General features: G+C 39.9%; 1 protein-coding gene across 1 annotated transcript in view; it reads left to right on the top strand.

The window, feature by feature from the left end:
- CLSTN2 (calsyntenin 2) overlaps window positions 1-24,253 on the top strand; it is an 87,685-nt gene extending 63,432 nt beyond the window's left edge. The window contains exons 8-15 of the mRNA XM_066325996.1: window positions 10,747-10,913; window positions 14,228-14,376; window positions 15,704-15,927; window positions 17,538-17,708; window positions 18,288-18,433; window positions 18,956-19,079; window positions 20,640-20,824; window positions 21,434-24,253. Coding sequence (XP_066182093.1) covers window positions 10,747-10,913; window positions 14,228-14,376; window positions 15,704-15,927; window positions 17,538-17,708; window positions 18,288-18,433; window positions 18,956-19,079; window positions 20,640-20,824; window positions 21,434-21,634 — 1,367 coding nt within the window. The 3' untranslated portion in view covers window positions 21,635-24,253. The remainder of the gene's footprint in view (window positions 1-10,746; window positions 10,914-14,227; window positions 14,377-15,703; window positions 15,928-17,537; window positions 17,709-18,287; window positions 18,434-18,955; window positions 19,080-20,639; window positions 20,825-21,433) is intronic.
- The last annotated feature ends 601 nt before the right edge of the window (window positions 24,254-24,854 follow it).

The following is a 24,854-nucleotide window of genomic DNA, read 5'->3' as shown; positions in this document are numbered from 1 at the left end:
AGATTTCAAGGTACAACTCTTGACAAAGCTTGTCATTCAGTACATTTGTTTTGATCACCTGAAACTACTTTAAATGAATGGTGTGGAAAGCCACTTTGTTAATAAGATGCAGTGCTGTATTTCAGTCTGTGAAACAGTAATTAATCAACATAGAAAACCAATTTATTCTAGTCAAAACATTAATTTTCAAAGTTTGTGTATTTCAAGAAAAAGGGGCTATATCAAGTAAATATTTTAACTCTGTATGCTTTCTGTGAAATTGTTTAGAAGTCTGCTTAGGCTAATACGTTTTATCCAGTAACAATAGTCTGAACTTCTACATTTGCAAAGCATTTTAAAGCTGTTTTGCAGCATTCTGTGACTTATTTCAGTAAAATATACAGTGATTTTGGTGTAATAAGCCATTCAGGAGTGGCCTTGTTAAGAGGATATGAAGAGTTTCCAGCACTGGTTTGCTAAGAGTGCTTCCTTTCTTTTCATCAAAGCACTGGCAGAAAGGAAGACTGCTCTAACCTCTTCCTTCAGAAAGGGCAAGACCTTCTTTTCTGTCTTTACTAAGCCACTTTACAGTTCTGAGTACACTGCATCTGTTTGTCAAGGTCAAATTAGTTGAAAAACAGTCTCAACTCAGACAGATAAATGAATCAGAAGAAATAACATTCCTTTTTTTTTCCCACACTGACTCTGATTTGCTGACAGCCAAAAGTCAGTGTGGCTGTGAGGCAGCTGAAAGACTGGCAGGGAGCAGGAAGAATGTATAGAGTATTTAGAGAACAGTGAAAAATCAAGAACAAGAATTGCAATTTGTTCTGTTAGCACAAATAGGAAAATCTGGTACTGCTATGAGGGATTTACTCCCTTGTAGATGAAAATGTTCAGTTCTGGTCTCGAAACTGGGAATTGTTCTGCTGCTTTTTTAGGAGCCTGAGTGTCTTCTCTGATACCAGTGACTCTTTGAGCCCTGATCTTTCTGTCATTTACACTGCTCCTCATCCTGGGATTCTGTAGCAAGAACCACGCCTGCACCTCCTCCTTGCCTTTCTCAGAGTAATATCCTGCAGGAATCTTGGATGTGGAAAATTATTTTCTTTAAGAATATTATTGCCTATTATTAATATTTCTATGCCTGAGTAACTGTTTTCAGACTTTTATAGCCTTGTTTATAGCATCCATTATGAAAAGTTAGGTTGTTTTTTTGTTTCTACCTTCAGCTGCTCAAGTGAAATATAGGAACAGTTTAAGATCAGTGATGTTCTCCTGACCATAACATGGAAACAAACCAAATGTGCAATTCATCAGGCTTATGTGACAAATTCAAACTTTAGCCTATGATGTGGTCACTATGCCTCGGTTTGTCTGTGGCAAAAGCAAATCTCTCCTACACCTTTACCCTTTCCCTGGGAGTGTAAAAGTCTTGCCTAATTTGTTTGTTTCTGATTTTATGCAAAATTTCTTTAAATAACATTATTTGAGTGCTAGGACTCCCCAAAAAGGAGAGAAACAGCCTTTTCTTGAAGGGCAGATTCTTAGTGACAAGCAGGGAGTGAAGATGATTTAAAGAGTAGAAAGCCAGCCTTTAAAAGTGATAGGAGAGACTCCTTCCCAGGGTCTGTCAGGCACTGGGTCAAGTTTACTGCAGACCAGGAAATGGCCCAATTATTTAAAACCAAGCCTGGGGAACTGTTCTCAGCTCTAATTACACTCTGTGCATGAGGAAAGTTGCACAAAGTTGTTCTAGTATAATCAATATAAACTTTATCTACTAAAAATTAGGTACACTGTATATTACTGTGGAATAAGTTTCCTTTTTTTAATCTAAAAACCTTGGTCCTTTCTTCAGGGATCTTACTAAAAGAAAGATCTGAGCACGGCTACTTCATTGATTTAGGGTCCTTCACAATGGTTAGCCTAAAGTGAATTCTTTTCTGTGCATTTAATGTTCAGTACTGCAATTCTTAAGTGGAAGTGGCTTATTTGAGGGTGGGAGTTTAAGCATTATCTTTAGGCTAGTGTTGATGTTAGTTTGGTTACATGTGACCCAGGAGCAGTGACCCAGAGCACCTAACCCCAGCAAAGTGCCAGCCTTCATGGATGGCAAGTCCCACCTTACTCCTTAGCTGAGCTTTTAGTGATGTGAGGCCTGGGGAAAGGTAATGCTGACCACAGAGCTAAGCAAACTGGTCTCTTAGTGAGGGCAGGAACATGCACCTGGTACAGCTGCTTCCTGGAATCAGCCCTTTCTGTGCCCTGGTGAAGTCTGACAGCTTTCTCTGCAGGTATATTGGGTTAATTATATAACTTAATATCTTTAAAATTTTGTTCATATCACTGGTCTTACTGATGATTGTCAAGGGTGTGATTTTTATGTAGGTCAGGTTATTTAAGGCCAAAGTGCTGCTCTGTCTCTAATGGTGAAAGAAATTTTCAGGCAGAATTACTTTCTCAGGGTATCTAAAGGACAAAAATTACTTGCTTGCATATTTGTCTCCTACAGCAAAAGAGACACCAAAGAGAACAGGAGGGAAGTGGCCCTGTGTCTGAACTGAATGGGTATTAAAAAAGACATGGTCCATTGAGATAGGAGAGAATTCCCCAAGCCTCAGCTTTGGCTCTAATTACTACTCTTTTTCTTCTTTAGCATAAAAATGCTTTTAGATTTCCCTTTTACCTCAAGAGTCTCAAGATCTTTTCAAATAATAAAGACGTGTGCAGCAAGGTGGGAGAGTCACTCATAACTCTGTGGGGCCAAAGTGCAGTAGATGATTTTTCCTTGGGTCACTTAAAAAAATCTGCATCACAGCAGGAATGGAATCAGAATTCATGATCTTCTGTTCTTATTCTGCCTTTTAGGTTTTAACATCCTGTTTCATTCTCCTGAGCGATGCAAACAAATTGTTAGCTTGTCCTGAAGTGCACTTTACAAGAGCTTACCGCAGGGAGTTCTCCTCTGAGTTCATTATTTCTGATTCAGTTTATCTGAGGACGTAGCAAATGGACCCTTTTACAGAGTGAGAAACTTCTTCTTTTAAACCAAGGTTTATGAGCTCCCACTCTGATCCCTTTATTGCTATACATTCAGGGGCAAAAGCAGACAGACAAAGGGAGCAAGTTCCGTCATTTGGTAGTAATATTTTGTTTTTCCAGAGGCAGAAAACAGACTTTCTCATGGTTTCTCTGAAAAGATAAGGTCTTGAGTTCATAACAAGGCAGTTTGAGAGGGAAGGAGTTTGTGTATGGCTCCTAAAACTCTGTCAGGAAAGTAGTGACACACGTGAATGACTTGCCACAAGGTTATGCTGTAGTTTACCTTGGCTGGCACTAACAGTGCCACTCCTTCAGCAGTGCTGGAGCCTCACAGTACAGTTCTGCTGGATGCTGCATAGAGAGGGTCTTCAGGAGAAGCCTGTCAACAGCTACTTTGTTATCATGGATACAGCAGAAGGCTATTGTAGTTCCTGTTTTCTGAGGAATTGCTGTTTTCTATTCTATTTTTCTTTTGGATTCTCCTGTCATTTTCTTCTTTCCTTAACCTATGCTGGAGAGATCAGGGTTTTCTATGAAGCTCTTCTGTGGGATAACCTTATTATCTTCACATGCCAGCCCTCTGGTGACACAGAAATCACCCAGTGCAGTCAGAGAACTGACTGATGATTCAAGAGAAGAAGCACTGTAACAGTTGCAGAGGAGGTGAAAAAGGAGTCAGTGTAGCAGCAGCCTGTATCACTCAGCCTTAGACTTCCTCTAGAAATAAAGGTATTCAACAGACAAAGATTCCCCCTACTGTGCATCCAACACCACTGGATCGTGCTAAGAGGGCTGACAGCCTGCATAAATCTGACCCCTCAGAGGAGTGGCATGAACACACATTAATGCAAGAGCATCAGGGCAGATACCAGCACAGTGTGATGCTGAGTATCTGTGTCCCAATGCCTCCAGTGCTCTTGCAGCATTTTCCTTCTCAGGAGAAAGATGGGGTAGATTTCAGTGCACTTCACAGACCTTTGCTGATTTTCAGCTGTAATAGAAACACAAACACATGTACAAGTATAGGAGGGTGCTTTCTTGAAGAGCTGAATTTACATTTAAATCTGTCACCCTAGATATATGTCCTGGTTTTAACTGAATTTTTGCAGGGAGCACTACTGACCAGCACAAAAATATTTTTTGGAGAATAGGGATATAGGTTTTTTGAGAGATGTTTATCTATTGGCTGAATTGTGGAAAATTGTAGTGTTTTTTTATCCTGAGAAAAATCATCTTCAATCGTGTAAGTTATACCCACTTCTGGTTTAAGGATGTATTGCACAGAGATTGTTTGGCATTTGGGCGCTTAAGAGCAGGGAGCCTTTAGTGCTCTCTGAACTTGGTGTACTTCAGATAAAGTTTTAAAGCTGTTTGAGTGAGGTTGTTGGGTTATGAAATCTACCTGGAGCAGGGGCAGACTGAAGATGGGCCATGTTTGATGGCACATTTCTGATTAATTTTTGCCTGAGTAATATAAAAAACCTCACAAAAACTTTTCTATGCTTAGAAGCTCTGGGAGTCTAAAATGTTATGTCACTAATTGAGGCTACTCCTGAAATCTGTGTTTTCATCCTGTTTAACAGCCAATCTACTTGTCAGGGAATTAAACCCAGTCCCTAAGCCATAAGCCAGCTCCTGCCATAATAAAAAATGGGGTAACTTTGGAGGGCTGGACCTGAGGACTTCAGAGCCAGAATGTCTTGTGCCTGCTCCCAGATTTATTCAGTCTTTATGCTGGAACCCTGAATAATCAATTGTTCTTTAATTATCTGACTCAGTATAACTAGAGTCTAGACTATCTTAAAAGAATTGCATCTCAGTTGGAAAGTCTCTTGATTTCACCATTTCCCGTGAAAACCTCATTCTGCTTTGACTGCCTTTATAATCACTGCTCGTTATTAGGATAGCACAAAAAGCCTGCAAAATCTGTGAGCTCAATAGTCACTTGTTTTGACGTGCCTTATTGTTCTTTGGAGATTGGTAAGGAATGCAAGCAGCACTTTACATCTGTGTAGTCAAACCAACAACTGTAAAATTCAATGCTAATCAAATTCTGTCATACTTTATATAAACTCAATGCAAAATGAAAAACAAGTGCCATGGAAAGAGGCTCTGCTTCTTTAATGAATGCATTTTAACCCCATGAAGTTCAAACCCTGGGACTCTTCAGTTTTCCCTGGACTTTCCAATGCTATATCTAACAGATATATCTAGCAGAACCTCTCTGTGGCTGCAACCAGAGGTGACTACTAGGTAACACATTTAACCCCCCTAAATTGTTGTTCATCTGGCAGTCTTCAACTGTTTATAACAAAACATTTCTTTTCCTCCATGAGTGTAAGGTGTCACCCCCCCTCCACTGAGGTGTCCTCAAGACAGACAGACATCTGCAACATACTCAGCTAGTAGGGGGCTCTTCTCCATTTGATCTAGGGTGTTTGGATAGATACAGGCAGCAGCTGTAACTGTGCCTGTGCCTATTTAGGTTTGTGCCAAGCACTGATATTGTAAAATCTTGCTTTCATTGGCAGCCTGATCACTCCCCTCTGAGGGGTCTGTGGTGTCTCCTGCATGTCCTGCAGGGTGAATCTGTCCCTGGCTGTGCTCCCTGCTAGGCTTGCTGGGAGCTCAGCCCCAGCTGTGAGTGGCACAGGAGGGAATCAACACTCACAAGGACTCTGAGGCTTGTAGGCTTTCTTGTGGGAGGGGAACACCTTGTCCCCAGTGTAGGAGATGCCTCTAAGCTGCAGCTAATATAATGGGACACTACTCCTTACTACTCCCTGAATAGCTCTAGTTATCTAGATAATTTCAGCAGCAAAAGAGATCAGAACCAGCACAAAAGGATTTCAGTCCAGAGAAGCTATTGTAGCAAGTGAAAGATATGATGTATACTACTTCAACAATGACTAAGAAGTGAACAGCATTATAGTGAATAATTATGGATGTCATAGTTCCTCTGGATGCCTTGACAGTCAATTGATGCCATCTTCCCTTTACGAGGGTTGAATTAATGCCAAAAGCCACCATCCATCCTTCTGGACCTGTGGGACTTAGGGAGTGTTGGTACATGCTGGGTCAGGTGTGAAAAGAAATGCACAATTTTATCAACAAGATCTGAACAACCCTGTTGCCTGGGCTCCCTCACAACTGTGACAGCAACCACAACATTTGCATTTAAGGAAGAGAAAAAAAACAGTAGCTTCAAAATTTTTTCATGGAAGGAATTGCAGTAAGAATAGGTGGTGACTAAACTGTAGTTTCAGTCTTTTTTGTGTTACAGACATTACCTTAATTCCCAAATGCAGAAAACGTTCTGTTTTCCTCTCTTGGCCTTAACTTACTATCATTCATCAGCCTTAACTACTTGACTGCTCCCCAAAAATTAGCACTGACAGCATATTAATCCATAGCAATCAATAAACATAGTGCTGAGTGAAATACAAGATAGAGCAGAGTTGAGGACTAGGTTTTCCTATTCTCTCAGAACTTACCAACAGGTTCATGGAGATGAGCTGTATCTGAGCAGTATTTCACTTGTAGGAAAGGACAAAAAGACCCTGGCAGCAAAGAAGTCCCATGAACTTTGCTGAGGCAATCCCGATTAACTGGATATGCTGAGCTCTGGAGAGAAACTGGAGATGCTGTGTTCCAGAACTGTTACAAATTTTCATATACTTGGATTACCTCAAGACCGTCATCACTGGAGCTCCACTTTCTTCTCTCTGCAATCTGTTTAGGTCTTCTTCCTTATGCCAAAAATGTTGTTGCTTAGGCTCAGTTTAGTGTCAGAACCTAGAGCTCAAAGTGCCTTAAAGCAATAAGGGCTGTTGGGAGCACCTCATGTCTTTTCTCAGTTGTTTCTTAACAGGTGGTAACATCAGTGCTAAATCAAATTCAGGCATTGGAATTGAGTATCCTCAGCGAAGCCACTGACTGAGCTGGTGTCAGCTGCATGGGAAGCATGAAATGAATCGTGCTCAGAGTCAAAGGATCTCTATTTGAAAAATCAGTATTTTGAAGAATTTGGAAAATACTCTGTAAAATATTACTATCAGCATTAGGTACAGTTATCCATTGTGCCTAAACATGCAATGGAATTATCATGTTCATTCTGGATTAAACGTTTTTATACTCATCTGGTCTTGAGAGCTCAGAATTTTAGAGTCACTAGGATTTGGAGGTTGACCAAGTGGGGCTAAATTTCCACCCACTGAGAAGCTGAAGTCAAATACTCAAGGAATATCAGATTGCAGATGCAGAAGGAAACACAGCTTTCAAACACACTAATACTGTAGAACCAACTATGAATAAAACATTCTATCAAAGATAGAAAGCAGGATTGTAGGAAACTGGCTTTAGGCCATTCCTTTAATTTTAGTGAGAGTTCTGGTTTTTGCTTCCCAGTTTTATCGCATTTGTTTTTTTCCATTTGTAAACTGATAATTATTGGCGATGGGAACATCAGCAGCTAGCATACCCCACTGAGCTGAGAAGATACTGAAATGCTGAGACAGAAGAATATCAAAATGACAGTATGCTGCAATTACAAGCAACTGTAAGAAGACTCATATAGTATAATGACGTCTGTTCACCTTCAGATTCAGAATTGGCAGTTATATAATTTTGTCTTTAGCGCTGGTAGAAGTTGCTTATGGAAGGCGTATTTAGAAATCTGGTATAAGATAGTGTTCTCTCTTAAGGCATTCTTTCTTTTTCTGGTGATGAAAAGCTGGTGTTCTCACTGCCCTGGATGAACAGGCACAACCTGTTTTACACATACAGTGACAAGAACACTACATTAGAGTTAGACCTTCAGCAAGATGAGTTCCAGGAAGAGCAACAGGGATGTTCATAGTCTACATAGTTAGGTGGAAGATGTAAAGAGAAGTCCTTGTTTAGCCTGGCGAAGGAAAATGATGCAGCTGTATTTTGACCACTCACATTTCCTATTGGATCAGGGGTCAATGGAGGGTGTTGTTTGGAGAGCCTCTGTATTCCGAAGAGTTTAGAAAGCTCAGACAATATCCTCAAGAGTAGATAAGGTACAGCTGCATTTGTCCTGGGGCTGGGGACAGAGTGTCTCATCCTTCTGTGTCCCTGCAGACTCTGCTCTCAGTTGTTCACATGCATTGTCCCAGTCTGGATCACCATGTCATTGCCATGGCCATGGTTCTGCAGATTTTCTCTACTCACACAGTATGACACTGGCTTCTCCCAGCTATTTTTCGCTCACATTTTCTTGAAATACTTGGGGATTATTGTTTAAATAACAGTTGATAGCCTCTTCCAAGCAAAGATTACATCACCTCCTTTACAGTTCAGTCTCGATCTCTGCACCTGCACAAACACCTTCCTTATTCCTGTGAAGAGGGTCTGTAAGCCTAGTTCTTTAAATGCTCAACGTTTTTGTACTGCCTGTGTTTTCAGAGTATTTTAAAAGCTTATTCCTGGAAACACTCATATTCTCTTCCATGCTTTTATGTTGGTGGCTGGACAAGTGATTTTAAACAAGAATTATACATCTCCAAAATGGTAATGCCTCCTTGTGCACCAGTATTTGCTAAAAGTGTAGCTCAGGCACAGTGCATACCCTGCATAGTTCCTGATTTATGTGCAAATACTGTATCAGTGCTAATGAGCTAGCAATGTAAGTGCTTTCTGAAGAATACTAGAGGAGAACTAGTCCAAAGTGGATGAACAACCAGTATCTGTTCACGGATGCTTTGGTTCGTTCTGCTTGTTTCTGTCAGCCAAAGCCACAGCACTGAGGTCTTTTTCTGGCGTCTTGTCTGGTCTAATGAGTGTATTTCACATTTAAAGACATTTGCTGATCTGAGCCTGCTTCTTATTTTACATCTCCTCAGAACTATTAAGACCTACTGGCAGACTTACTAAGGTTTCTAAATTTCAAGGTTCCAGGATTAGTGTTGGTATTTTAGCCTTGGAACTTGCTGTCTTCACAACTCGGTAATTATATGAGAATATGAAGCTTCAAACAAAATGTGATTCCTTCTGCTTCTGTAAGCTCTTAAATGGTTTTCTCTCTTTGTCTCCTTTTTAAGGAGATGTTTGCCTTTTTTTTCTAATTCGGCATACCTTTTTTGTTCAATTACATTACTGCTGTATATGTACTTTTAAAGAAAATGTAAACAAATAAATATAACAGTATTTTGGCTGAAAAGCCAATGTCCCCGTAATGCACTATTAATTTACCAAATAATTACCAAATATTAGTCTTGGCAAGTATCAGAAAGTCTGAACTTAACTGCTGGAAGTTTCTAGGAAATCTCAACAAAATTCTGCCCAGAGAAAATTTTCTGTGTAATGGACAAATGAATGAGAGTGGACAAGAATAATCTCCCTTTGGGAACCTTCCTTTGGGCTAAGAAAAAGAGAGGCAGTTTATGCTGTAATGTTAAAAAAAAAAAAAAGAAAAAAAATCTGCCTACTCCTCTGAAGAAACAGTCTCCTTGGACAGCTCTTTCCTGCCAGTACACCAGTGTGTATTTTCTTCACTATATAAAATAGCTCGAGTCTTCTACATAATGCTTATCCTGCAGAGACTGGAAGTGGGGGTTTTCAGGCTTTTAGGTAACAACACACCTAAAGACAATCTGCCACTTCACCCCTATCCAGCTCCAATCCACACACGAGTTAAAGTTAAAACTTGAGCTATCTTGCCTGGCAAAAACAAGTTGTTTGACACTCAAGCTATGAACACTGTAGAGATAAGTTACCTACCAATTACAACAACTTATTAACAGCTTATCAACTGCTAATCCAATTAGTCTGCCTGGCTCACTGCTGTGTGGCTCCCTTGGTCCTCCCAGGCTCAAGGTAGGCAGTAATTCACATGCACTCCCAAAGATAACACTGTTAGAAAGACAGGCTCTAAAAATTATTGTAAAGAAGGATGAGTAAATCACTAACTGTCCCAAGAGTAATTGAGATGCCATGATCACTGGAGCAGGCAGTCTGTAATCATGTTTTATTGACAAGTCCTAAAGATCAGTCTTTCTTGGGAGCTGCGTGGAGTGAAACCCAACCAAGCGTGTCTGCAGAGCCTGGTGCAGCACAAAGTGACAGGACCAGACCTGGCACCGAGTGATGCACCCTGGGTCAGGGACAGCACTCCTAGCCTCTTAGAGAGGGGCTGTGCAGAGGTCCCTGCTCACTGCTGGAATTCCCAGAGTGTCCTCAGACATAGCCCAGGGAGTGTGGCAGTTTGTGTACACAGAGCCACCACTCTCAGCTCATCTGGTACTGTGTTCTTGTGTTCTTGGAAGGACAAAGGCAGAGGTAGCTGATCTTGTCATGGAACACTTACAAATACTGTTTCTCTATAAATAAATATTGGACTTAAACATTTATTAAATTGGTGTTTGAGTACTTGAATAAGTTCATTTTTAAAAATCACATGCTGTTTTGTACACATTTGAGAAACCATCTTTGATCTCTGAGTTTGCTATCTCAGCTGTATAAACACCTGAATACAATCCTGGAAAACAAGAATCTTGAAGACAGCTTGCTACCAGGTACCACCCAACAACTCACAAAGACATTCCACTGTATCACAACAAATGAGATCTCAAATACACTTTGTATTTGAATCTAAATAGAGTTAGAGATTCTTTAAATGTGTTAAAACATAAAGTGATTTGTTTCATGTGCAGTTTGTGCGTTGGTACAAATAACCATTTTGCATCCTCTTTCTTGCAGGAGGTGAAGTCACCAAGCCCAGGTTTGCTCAGTATTTCCATGGCAGCCTGGCCAGTCTGACAATCCGGCCAGGGAAAATTGAGAGTCAGAAAGTGATTTCCTGTTTGCAAGCCTGCAAGGAAGGTCTCGATATTAATTCTCTTGAGAGTCTTGGCCAAGGAATAAAGGTGAGGGATGAACTGACATCAACTTTGATAAAAATTTAGATTTGATTTATGAAGCGGAGAGCCCAAGGTAGAGTACACACTGTACAAATGTACTCCCAGAAGCAAAGTAATTTCCCATAAAATCATGCAAAGAAAAAACATAACAGTAGAAGAGCTGTGACACTGCAAAGAAAAATGTTTCCAATATTGCAGAGCTAGATGATCAGAAAGTAAGACGGTGCTGATATTTGAGAGTCTGTATGAATTGCTGGGTCGTGTTTTCATGCTTATTTTGTTACTTCTACAGAAATAGACATGATTCCAAAGGTTTACTGAATTTTGATCTCAAGTAGTTTTAAAGCAGTGGAATACATAAGTCCTAATGCAATGACATTATGCATATGACTACTGGCAATGTAGAGCTTTTTCTAAGATTGGGGAAAAACAGACAGGGAAATCCTGTTTCAGTCGATCTAGTGGCCAGATGGCTTTGCATTTATTCAGATAATTCTGAAATTATGTTCTTTGGATACATATGTAGGACCTTGTCTGTTACAATGCTCACACGAGCTGCATTGTCAGTTTTCCTTTACCAGCACCATTATCTCACGACACCATTATCTTGTGCTCAGTGTAAATGCACTTGTGAAGCTGTTTCCTAGCACACAAATACCACTTCCAAAGGAGCTGATCTTCACTTCCAGCACAGGAAGTTCCCTTTGGTGCAGACAGTGCATCCTGAGAAACCCAACAAGGGTGTTTTGGTGTGGGATTTTCAGAGGGGAGGAGGGTGGTGCTATAACTCTTCATCTGGAACCTGCAGTGGGAATGCCATGGACTGCATTTTATTAGCCAAACCTTTCATACAGACTGACCTGAAATGTGCCCAAATGTCTGTCCAGGTGATGATAGGTTGCAGTGGTGTAGTATAACTGACACATTTTGTGAAAATGAGGGTTAAAATGAAAATTGAAAGTGCAAAGGTAAGAAAGAATTTTGCTAGGTCTAACTTTGACATATGAGGAAAGACCCCAGAGAATTCTTTTTTCATCCTACCAAAGACATCATTAAGAATTTTACATTGCTGCTTCTATCAGCAACAGGACGCAGGGGGCAGTTAACGCTATTTTTAAAAGGCAGTGCATACAAGGAGCAGGTAGGGATTTCTGGAACCTGCGTGTGTATGCCTAATAGTAAGTTTTTGCTGGGATTTTGCATGAATTAAAGCACTGTACACTTTTTCCGTGGTGGTTAAAAGCATAATAATTCCTCCCCTGTTGTTGCCCTCTGAAACCTGACAATATTTGAGTCACTCCAGTTTCATGGGTTTGGGAAAATCCCTCTTCTACCACCCACAGCTCATTTTTTACTTGCTTCCTTTCTGTACTGGCAGTGCAGAGGGAGAAAGGAAGATGGAGGTATTTTTCTGCCTTTTCATGTTTTTGCAAACCTTCAAAACATTTTCATTTTCTGAAATACAGATGAGGCATAGTAGGTTTTTTTAAGTTACTGATGTTGCTTTTACTGCCTCGGCAAGGCAACAGTGAGAGCAACAGCAGGAGACAAAAATGAAAGGAGCAGTTAGAGAGAGATTGTGGAAGGGTTTCTTTGGGGGCCTGACAGAAGAAAGCTCAGCTGAAAGCAGAACAGTTGCCTGATCTTGAAGAGAAATTGAGAGAGAAGGATGTTGTGATGTCAAAAATAAACACACCTGATCCCAGACAGGCACGTGTGACAGCTGCACAGATGATGGTTTCTGTGGGGCTGTTTATGTGGTGCTTTGCAGATTCAGTGTTGGCAGACTGATGCTGGAAGGTGTTTCTGGGCGCTTTGGACCATGGAGATTTACACTTTAGTCACCTAAGTAAGAGCAGTGCAGCAGCAGTTTTTGACGTAATACTGTTGGACATTTTTGAGCTGCAGCCTAATTTTCAGATATCTGCAACACGTCTCTGAGATGCTGTCTAAACTGTTGTTATTTTTAGCTTTTTTTAATGAGAAAGACAAAAATGGCTCAGACTGGGGCTTTCTTGGGTCCCTACAGCAGCGTTCCAGCTGTTTTGGCAGCTGAGCTATTAACTGGCTAGCCAGCATCTCCTTTTGCTAATTTCATTCTCTACTGCAGCAAGCTTAAAGAGAGGAAAAAGAAGTGTATTCAGGCTGGGATTCGTGTTAGTCCTCCTCTTTGTTAAAAAATACTCTTCACTCTGCTGTGACCTTCCTGCACAAATTTTAAGCCCAGTCCTCCATGTTCAGTTTGACAGAGGACCCTGCGCTTCCCTCCTGTTTGAGGTGGTTTGCTTTTTAACCCTCCTGTTTGAGGTGGTTTGCTTTTTAACCTTTCTGGCTGTAAGGAAGTGTAGGTGGTCACTGTCTGTATTTAACAGAACACCTTCACATAATCAATGCCCACCTTTGGGGAGGGACTACCCGGGAGAGAAAGGTGCATTTGTGTTCTGTGCTGACAACACTAGGGTACAACATCAAGGGGGTTGGGCTGCTTTCCTCTGCAATGCAGATGGCTTACTGATCCAATTAACAGACAAAACATGGAATTGGGATTAATTACAATGAAGGTAAAAATCAGTCATTTGTTGTGTCACAACAGTGACAAAGTTTCTTGGTCAGCAAGACTGATCTGTGTTCAGTCCAATGGAGTAGAGAAGGCTGGGGGCTACAAGAGCAGGCAGTGACTTTGCAGGATTTCCTGGCCCAAGTGAGCATCCACCTCCATCTTAAATCATGACACCCTTATTGATCATGAGGATGGAGAGTCCCATTTAGTGGTGTGATGTTAATGAAGGTGTAGGAGGCAAATGTTGTGATTGTTTTCTTCATTCATGTTGAAATATATCTTAGAAAGGTAGCCCAGGATAAAACAACACAGAAAACAGCCAAAATACGCTTCTGCACACTAGACTGACTCAAAAGGCAATGCTTTTATATGAGGAATGTGTTTAACCTAAAAAGATTACATGGGAATAATAATCATGGTGGTAAGTTAAGGTTTTGAACTTCTACAGAGTTCAAAAATAAATAGCACTGGAAATTGCTGCAGAAATTGTATAAGCAAGGTTGATAAGGCTGGGCAAAGAACAGCAAATCTGGATTAATTTACTACAAAATTTATTGTAACAGTAGTTTTTTAGGTGACTGATACAAGCACATGTTTTAGAGAACATGTGGATTTATGGATTCAGCCAATAATAGCTACTAAATTTTTTTCTTAAATCATTAAATTTTTAACATACATCTGTGCAACATTTCTTTAAAAATATATTATTTTGTACTGTGTACTTGGTCCCTTAAATACTAATTATTTGCATTTCTCCTAGTATCACTTCAACCCTTCCCAGTCAGTCCTTGTCATGGAAGGAGATGACATTGAGAATATAAATCAAGCCCTCCGAAAGGTCTCATACATCAATTCCAGACAGTTTCCTACTGCAGGCATACGACGTCTCAAAGTCTCATCTAAAGTCCAGTAAGTTGTACCTCATCTGAATTTAACGGACTAGGAACATTTTTAATTAATTACTTATTTCTTTGGTCATGTAAAAAGAAGAATTTTGGCTAAATTAAATTGATAAACCATAGTGCTTTGTTATTGAACCTAAAGGATTAATTTGATTTACTTTTATGCCAATTTACATGGAGGTTTTCTCTTTATTTTATCTTCTTAAGAAACCTTTCTTGTTAATGTAATGTACTCGCATTCTCTTCATAGCTTGGGGCATACAGTCTGGACTGAAGAGTGCATTTACTGCAGTCTTATTTACTTTTAATTTTAAACGTTTGTAGTTCCTTCTGAGATAGCCAGAGCCATAACTTTTTAAAGCAGGCCTGTTCCATGTAACAGGAGGAGATATCTGCAAGAGTAGTGTCTGTAGGTGTGTTTGAAGGAGCCTGTGTGAGCCTGTCCCCTGCTACATCTGTGCTGTCCCTGGAGCACTGGTGGAGGCTGTTGAACAGGGTTGCCCATCCCTCTCCGTTCAGCACAGTGACAGCAGCTGCACGGGGATGTTCAGGGCTGCCACGGCCTCCCCTGGGCTCCCCTGGGCTCATCTCTGTCCAGAGCAGGGAAAACAGGGCTTGGGAGGGAAAACATATCCAATTCTGCCAGCTCTCCCCTGCCGTGAGCACCGTTGTTCCCAAGTGCCGGGGCCAAGCTGTGGGCTGAGGAGAGCAGCTCCCGAGGCAGTCCCACTGGAACCAGCCCATCTTGCACATTCCAAGGCTGGCCCAGCTCCTGTGCCAGCATGAAGTGAGGCAGAGCTTGTCAGGGGATTCACTTCCAAAGCACACTGCTGATTCAGATGAAAATAGAAGAACAGGCAACTTTTGTCCCCTGCACATGCTGGAGGGTCCCAAAAAGAGTTCATGATGGGACCAATTAAAATGGAAAAATTAGGCCCATTTAATCACACATGACAAGATAACCATGTCGTATTCATTAGCTTTCTGAATTTAATGTAAGGTTTACTAAAATCAGTTGTTATCTAGTTAACTTTTTTAACCATCTACTGCTCTGTTAAATGTTAGTTAAACATTAAAATATTATTCTAATAGTGGCCTTAGGAAAGACTGAGTTTGTCCCTCAGGGTGAGTTTCTGTGAAGGTAGGAAGGGAGGAGAGGGCCAGAGCTGGCGTGCGTGCACAGTGGTACAAGAATATGCCCTCGTGTGTGGCAGTGCCCAAGGATGAGTTGGACTGATGTGAGAGCCATGAGCTGGGTTTGAGCCTGTGCCAGTGCCACACTCCTCTGATGTACAATGCATTACATGCAGTTAATGATCAATGTATTTTTTCAGATGTTTTGGTGAAGATGTCTGCATTAATATCCCAGATATAGATGCCTATGTAATGGTGTTTCAGGCCAATGAGCCCAAGATTACCATAACTGGGATGGACCACTTTGCTAGACCAGCTGCACAGTTTGAAAGTGAAAGAGGTGTTATTTTGTTACCTGACATCAGGATTGTCAGCACAGTCACTAAAATGGAGCATTCAGTGGACTTAAGAGAACATAACAGAGGTTTGTGTCTTTCTTTTAAATATTATTACTCATTTAATAACATCTCCTCATATTTTTTAAAGGGTGGTGCAAACAAGTAATGCAAAGGAAGTCACTTCACCAGATTAATCAGGCCACAGTAGTGCTGTACTGAAGAAATTCAACACATTGAAAAATGTGTTAAATGGTGGCAGATCAGAAGGTGCTTCAAAAAAAGCAGATTCTCTACAAATTTTTTGTCCATTTAGTATACTTCAGAATAATTCCTTTCTGCTCTTCTTTTCATATTCTATTATGTAGGGTATTTTCAGTAGAATGTCTATTTGTAACAAAATTTTGTTAGCGGTGCTGATAAACTGAAAAGCAGTAATTGAACAAAAGTTGAAGTTTTACTCTACTCTTATGTTTCCAGCTCTGATACTAGCTAGTGAGAGATACTTGAGAAAGTAATCTTATGTCTCAGTTTCTCACCTATAAAATGTATGTATAATCCTTTTAAAATATTTATTTTCAATGATGACAATTTGTTCTAACGCTAAGCAATGTGTGTATTTATTCAACACAGTGTGAATGTTCAGAAGCATAAATCACGTTTAAAATCACTGTCTGTAAAGGAATCTTCCTTTTGGATGTTTGTGTGCAAGGCAGATGAAATGTCTAGTAATTTGAGGAATCATTCTAAACACTTTGATGGACTAGAATAAGCAGCAACTAGATGTATGTCTCTGGAGAAGAGAAAATGGGTGAGGATATACAAGTTTAGGGGTGTGGATTACCTGAAGCCTAAAAATTTGACTTGGGCTACATTTTTGGATGTGTTACAGCTATATCTAGAGCTTGGGTACCCAAATATACTGCACCAAGGGTTGGCAATCTAGGGCATAAGGCTTTCCTGGCCCTCCTTCCCAGTACACCTTCCAACATCAAATTTGCAAAATGTGCAGGAAGTTCCAGTCTTGCCCTCAGGGAGCTGCTTAAGCAGTTTTGTTGCACGCTCTCTGCTAAGTTGATCAGAAAATTTTGATATTCATTTGATATGCTACTCTTTTTCCAGTGACAGAATTAATTTTTTTACTTGTACATATTGAAAGACAGTCAAATTATTACTTAATTTCTTAATTTCACACATCATAGGATCTTGCTATTTATAATAATGCCATGTTCTTGGATAGATGGCCAGGTTTTTGCAATGCAAATTGTTTAGGGAGCATAGAGTAACTGAGAGAATCATCCACTCATAGATATGTTAGATGTGTATTTTTCCATTTTGGTTTTCCTTGAGAAAGCTAGTATCAACACAGCATTGAAAATTGGAATTTTTTACATTAATTCATCTCCAAGATAAAATTGTAGTTTTCTACTTCCAGTAATGTTCTTGGGTGCCTTTTATTACAGAACAATAATGTTTTGTATTTATCTCACTGGCCTTCATCATCACAGCACCTGTACAGACAGCACACTTCTCTTGATTTGCTTTCAAGTGTGCTGGATTTAATATCAGCAAAAACCAGTTCAGCCAAAAATTGAAAGCCCTGATGCAAAGCACATAAATAGACTGAGCTATTCTGTGATCATTTATCTTCATTTCCTTTTTTTTTTTTTTCTTCATGCTCTGTGCCATGGGTTCACAGCCAATAAGCAAGTGGTAGTGGAGGAAATGCTCCACAACTTGGATTTCTGTGATGTTTTGGTCATTGGTGCAGAACTAGATCCCGAACAAGAGTGTTTAGAACTAGATCATGGAGAACTTCAAGGAAAATATCTAGATGCCACAAATTCCACTGCAGGATATTCAATCTATGGTAAGTTCATGAACTTTGTTTTCCCTTATTTTGTCACATCAATTATATATTGGAACAAAAGCTCAAATATGTAAGAAATTGGACAGAAATCTGTGATTTTCTAGCCATGAAAATATCACAAAAATGACTGTTTCTTAAAAAACACAGTTGCTTCTTGAACTCAGGATGTGCTGTGTTTGCCCTTTGGGTTCTCAGCCTCCCTCCTGCTACTCCCCAAGTAAGGAAAATGGCATCCCTGCTCTCTTCCAATGTAGGGCTCTTGTGGACCATCACAATGGAATGTGGGAGTGAGGGGGTCCCTCAGTGCTCCTGTACAGTGCTGGGACGTTTGCCATCTTTTTCACTAAGTAATTTATTCTGTACCACTGTCGTTGTATTTATCCCTCTCCATTAGGAGCCTCCATTCAGTTCTGAAGACTATACTCACATAATCAAATATCAGGGAACATTTGATGCCCTGTCATTTCCAGACCATTCTGCCAAGTTCCATGTGTCCTGTGAGCAGTTGATTTGTTGTGTGTTGCCAGAGCAGTGTTCCCTTGCCTGTCCCTGAGTTGTCCCTGCCCTCTCACCCCGCAGGTGTGGACAGCATGTTCAGCTATGAGCAGGTGCTGCGGCAGCTCCGCTACCGCAACTGGGGCACCTCAGCCACTTCGGACAGGAAGTTCAGGGTCAAATGCTCCGAGCTCAACGGGCGCTACACCAGCAATGAGTTCAACCTGGAGGTGAGCAATGACTTCTGCCTGGAGGTGAGCGATGACTGAGTCATGTTTTCTGACCTAGAACCGAGGCCTAGAGCCCAAATAACAACTCCAGAAAAATTGCAAGACCTACTTAGCAATATGGTCAAAACTAATAACTGTTTATAAAGACAATTAACAGCTTAATAATTGTTAATAAAATTTAGAGATTTCATAATGTTTAGGTAACACCTAAAAGCTGATTAATAGAGAGAGATGGGAAAAAATCACTACTTATCCAAACAGGTAAATCAAAACAGTCGTGTTCTGTGCCACTTCAGAGACAACAGCCAGAAAGGTTAGAATGTATTTTTCATGCTACACATTAGGAATATATTAAGTTGTGTATTTTTCACTGGCATAAAAAATGAGTTAATTTGGCCTTTGGGATCTATGAAGTAGTGTTCCTATCTGCTAATGAACTTCATAGTCCAATGTAATATATGGAACCAGCAGGCTGGGAGTATAAAACACATCTTAGTATCTGGTCTCTTATTCTTCTCCCAGGTTAATATTCTACACAGTTCTAACTCCAACTTCATGGAACATGTAAATCACATGATAGTCCAGCCCCAGTTTCTCCAATCTGTTCAGCATCCTGAAGGGAGTGTAAGTGCAGTTCACAGCTCAGGTATGTCACACCTTCCCAGAGACTGCTTACAATGATTTCGGTGTGTCAGTATTTCTCTTTTGTGTCAGCCTACTCAAAAGACTAAAGCTCTGAGGTCCATTGTTTCAGCTTCTAAAACCTCTCAGAGATCATTGCACAGGTGTGAAATAAGGTAACACTGAACTCTATTCTTTCGAGGAATGTACTTTGTAATTAAAACTTGGTACCCCATTTTTAAAGTCTTCATTACTGGTTTTGTGCTCTGACCCTGACAGTTAAAAAATGTCTTGTTTCTAGTATTGAATGGTATGAAGGGTAATATATATGCTCACACTGTCCTTGTGCATTTGTAGTTCTGTACCATATTAATTTCTACCCACTCCTTTCTAAATAAAAGGAGGAAATCGTATTATTTTTAAAATGCACAACTGCTGCAGTGCCTCTGTTAGCTGCTGTCAAGGCCTCAGTCTGGGCTCTCTGGAGATAAGATTGGTTCATCTAGTTGTGTGCATCAGGCATTAGAATATATTTGAATTTATTTTTAGGTTATATGAGTTAAAATATATATCCAGATCTGAAACCTTTTCAGTGAAGTTAAATCCAGGGCAAAGATACCTGTTTAAAGATTGGATTCTGAAATCCTTTTAGCTGAAAAATACATATATAAAGAAATAAAGCTGATGTAAAGTGTAGGCAGTTATAAGTACTATATACAGACATTCTTAGAAAAATTACTGTATTTTTCTTTATATTGTACAGACAGTTCTTTAAAATGAAACTGAATGTTTAATGGATAAACTATTGCAAACTGGATTTTTTTTTGTTCCTAAATACTGTTTTGTTTCAGACTTACATTCTTATAGGCAGGGCAAGGCAATAAAATGGGTTATTGACTGGGTTATCTCATTGGTCCTGGAACTGCAGTACAAGATAAATAAAAAGTGGCAGCATTTCTCCACTAACCTGAATAAGGAGCTGTAGTAGTTCAGAGAGGTTTTTCCTGTGACTAGGTGGAGACGGGCTTCTCAGAGTGCAACCAAACAGTGAGGAAAAGTGTCTTGAGTCTTCAAGAGTCTCCCAGGAAGGTTGTAACACAGGCAAATACGGTGACAATGCATTTATTTCTGGGAGCTTGAGATTCAAATCACAAGCATTTGAAACCTTTGAAAATATAAGCTTTGAGATGTATATTTTGTCTCAAGTAAGGTTGAGGCCTCAGCTGTGATCAAAAGGGGTCAACACTCAGGTGAGATAACAGAATTTTACTGCAAAAACTAACTGCTTCTACACTTATTTTACACTTGTCTTCTGTAGTTAAGTCGCTCAAAGAGCAAAGGTGGGCATGCTCCATTTTTAGTTAGGATTTATCATACTCAGGATAAGATATCTGTGAACACCATTTGTGCGTGCTCCACTTCAGTGAATGGGCACTGGTCAACACTTTCTGTCATCCCAGGCACATGGCAGATGTCTGTCCTGATTCTCAGTCCAAACGAGGGGACATGTGGGTTGAAAACTAATAAGGTTCGTGGGGTTTAGGTGACTTGTTCCACAAGTGTAACTGTATTCCCTTTGTCCCAGTGGTTCCAAGCGTGGCCACGATGGTTATCATCATCTGTGTGAGTGTCCTGGTGTTGGTGATAACACTGGGCGTGTTCCGGCTGCGCACGGCTCGTCAGCACGGCTCCATGGGGCACGAGGGAGCCAAGGAGAACGAGATGGACTGGGATGACTCTGCTCTCACCATCACCATCAACCCCATGGAGGTATTTAACTGGGGCACAGCACTGTGCCCTGGCACTGCCAGGGGCCACTGGGTGGGCTGGCGGTGGTCTGAGCTCTTTCAGGGTACAGTTTGTTCAGCTGTGTGCGTGTACACTCAGGAGCTGAGCCCAGTTCTCAGCTCTGCACACCTTGGTCAGATGTAATTGAGCACTTCAGATGTAATTGAGCAGATTTGTATAACTGCTTAAGAAGATGGTGAAGAACACTCTGGTACAGCATCACTTCCACTCCATCCATGTCTGTTTTTATGTACCCAAGATGATACAGTTGCTTTGGTTTTAACTTTTACATGTGAGCATTTATACACTAAAAGGAGGGGGAATCATCAGCAGTTCAAAGAAGCTGATGCTGGAGGTTTAAATTTTGGCAGTGTGGCTAACAAAGATGTTGCTTATTGACGTTCCATTCTTCTTATAGTGGCTTTTAAATGTTTGCTACTAACTTGTATGAATTTGATGCCTAATAATCACACAGCGATGGAAAGTAGATTTGCCCAGCATGTTGGCAGTTCTGAAAGCTCATTTGAGACAGCTCTGGCTGGCAAGAAGGCACATTTCTGCTACTGTCTCATTTATTTAAATGTATTTTAGAAATATGAAAAGCCACACCAGGCAGAAGAGGAGAGTGAAGAAGAAGACATAGATGATGAAGAGGAAGACACAACCAGTGCTGAGTCAGATGACAGTGAAGAAGAGGAAGAGGAGGAAGAGGAAGTGATTGTCCAAAAGGGAGACAAACAGAATGCTACCAGGCAAGAGCAGTTGGAGTGGGATGATTCAACACTCCGCTAACAAACAGCCGTCCAGCCACAGCTCTTTTGTAACAACCAATACAATGTTTTTTCATAATCTATGAATTCATCAACAGGATTTGAACTTCTGCTTGCCTATAACTGTTTTGCCTAAAATGATCTTGTTGTAGTAATTTATAATGACAGAAATAACCCTTTTCTTACAAAGCCTGGGGAAAATGTGATACAAACCTCCTGGCACACGCAGTAATAAAGTAATCCAGAACTTGATCTGTTAGCAAGCATAGTTCTCGATTTCCTGTTTTTACCCTGCAGATGTGTGACAAAAGTCCTATCATTCCATCCATTGAAGTTTTTTGCCTTTGCTACTTTTTCACACAGGAGAGATTTCAGCTTGTTATGAAGAATTTCTTCTGTGGGTCCAAATACTAGTCCCATCTAACTTCACATTCTTATAGGTGTAAAAAACATAATCCACCTCCAAATTGGGGCAGGGCTTTAGAGCTACAGGGGCTGAATTTATACCTGTTGTCTCATCCTGCCTTTTGGATGTTAACTGTCTTCTGCAAGGAAATATCTAGGACTTTACAGGGGCTGCATGAGTGCCTATGTAGACATGGACAGTGTATTTTTTCAGACATGCTGTCAGATGCCCAAGAGAGGGATATTTATCCAATCTACCAATAGAAATTAAAAATGAGTTTTAAAAAACAGCAACAAGAAGGGGCTGCTGAAGGTTACCGAAAAAAGCACTCCAGCTCGTTCTGTGTCCACAGATTAATATGGTCTTATGCAAAGTGTAAATTTTAATGGGATTGATTCACTGAAAATCTATAGAACTGCTCATTAGTTATGGATTGAGCAATTTGCAGCAAACCGATGCTTTAAATCTTCTGTCTCATGGAATCATTAGCTTGCTGCAGCATCTTACTGAACTAGTGGAAAATAAGTTACCCCATTATACCACAGCTATATATGGCTGGGATTTAAACAGTTATTGTAGAAGAGGAAAATGTTGCCTTTTGCTTAGTGAAAGCCAGCTGGAATTCCTGTCTGACTCTATTTATAAAAACATGATGCCCTATTTCTTCTGTACCCCTGCCTGCCTGTAGTGCACAAGAGAAAGGAACAACACTGTGAGCCCTCTTCTGTGCTCATAATTCTCCCTTATTTCTTCTTCCTGAAACCATTAATGTTGAGAGAAGGGTTTATAAAGTAGACAAGGAAAAATAAAACTTACATGGAACCAAAATAGTTGAAAACAAAAACTAAAATCTTAAAAAGTTGAAAGAGTATTTTAGTTTGTTATGGTAACACAGCATATTTTTCTTAAACACTGTTTAAAAAGAAAAAAAAAAAGGAAAAAGCGGAGCTATGTATACAATGGTTGATATGTTTGTGCAGTGTGTTTTTTGTCGCCTTTCCTTAAGTACCTTTGCATCTTCAACTGCTCTGCTTACCAAATGCTGCAGCACTTGCTCTTGTAGCTGCTCCAATGGATAGAAAGAAAATGGCATGGAAGCGAATGCTGCTTAGTGAATTGTCTGGGTTATTTTCCTCAGTGCTTTGTTTTCTTTGCAATTTCATCTTTGACTTTTGCTTTTATAATCTGCTGTTTAAAATGAGCTGCCTCCTCTTCTTCATTCTCCCTGTCAATCCTGCCACAACAGGACCTTCCTGAGCATCCTGAATGGTGGCTGATGTTGCAAAGGGTACTTGGAGCAATCCATAGGGATGGGATACTATCCACTTCCCTCAATACTGGATTATTAACAGTTCCTGAATGTTGTGGGACATCGGGAATATATAGTGTGTTTGGGGGTTCCTGTAATTCCAGTTTCTGCACTTGATAGCTGAAGGGAAATACAGCAACTATGCCTTGTAGTTGAATAACTAGAAAGTAGATAAAAGAAAAATCTATATTAATTTTAAAATTAGAGATATTCATGGTTTTATTCATTGTGCCAGCAGTCACATTGCCGCATGGTTGTTAAGATTGGCAATACAGCAGTTTTCTTTTGTTACCAATCCCGTTTCATTTTATTCTCTCACACATATTAAACTTAGAAGAATATTTGCAGGATCAAGGCCACAGAAGTACATTTTATTTGCAGGAATACCAACTGTGAAAATGTCCACAATTTCTGTTTAATACAAAACTAGTATTAAAATTTCTGAATATCTTGAACAAAAATGTTATGTTAGATCAGTTCCTACCATCCTAGTACCCTAGATCATTTCCTGGTTTTAATTTTTTTAGTGATATGAAACAGGCTCTTCATGATACTTGTTATCAGCACATATCAGCAAATCTTTCTGCTCAGAAAAAATATTTAAAACTAAATGTAAATATTTAAAAATCAATTTCAGATTTAGACCTGGAATTAAATTATTTTGAAATTTCTGTTATTCCTGATTATTATTATTGTTGTTGTTATCATAGCAAACCTTAGGGCAACTCAAAAACAGCAATTTACAACCTTATTGACAGCATTTAATTCTTTTATATATCTGTGAATTCATCAGTGTGTTTCTCCATCGAATAGACTTCTATCTTTTTTGCTGGAAGCAAAACTTTTCAGGTTGTACTCATACATTACACAATAAGCAAAGTATTTTCTATACTGTAAATAAACCTACCTTTTTAAACCTAAGCAAAGTAATACAGACATGTGTGTTATCACTAAAACTTGGTTTGCAAAGATAAGATATCCAGCAAACTAAAATGTATCACTGTACTTATTTTAGATTACTTGTTGGAGTGCATTATGCAACATTTTCCATTCAAATAAGTAGAAACATTTTTTTCACAAAATGTCTGTGAGAATGAAATACATCTTTACAAAAATGCGCCCTAGAATATTTGTATAGCACTGAGAGCAGTGACTTCCAGAGCAAAACTACTACTAAAAAATCAGAGAAATATCACTTCATCTAAAACAATTTTAACCATATTTCCTCCCCTCCAGAAATTATTTTTTGATATCTCCTACTAGCTTAAAAACCAACCAGAACATATACACACATACATACATAAAGACACACATGTGGGTTTTTTTACCCCTAATCAAAATCCAAAAGTCTCTCCTTTCCTCTCTGAAAAAAGTGTTTATAACTGTAAAACCATTCAGGTTGGAAAAGACATCTCTAAGATCGTTGAGCTCTGCCAAGCCCACTGCTAGCATGTCCCCAGTCCCCCCATTCACGTGTTTTGGAATTCCCCCAGGGATGGTGACTCCACACTGCCCTGGACAGCCTCT

Source organism: Sylvia atricapilla, chromosome 10 (genome assembly GCF_009819655.1).
Source record: "Sylvia atricapilla isolate bSylAtr1 chromosome 10, bSylAtr1.pri, whole genome shotgun sequence".
NCBI classification, from domain to species: Eukaryota; Metazoa; Chordata; class Aves; order Passeriformes; family Sylviidae; genus Sylvia; species Sylvia atricapilla.
Note: the sequence above shows the minus strand (reverse complement) of the source record. Positions and strands in the feature narration are given on the sequence as shown.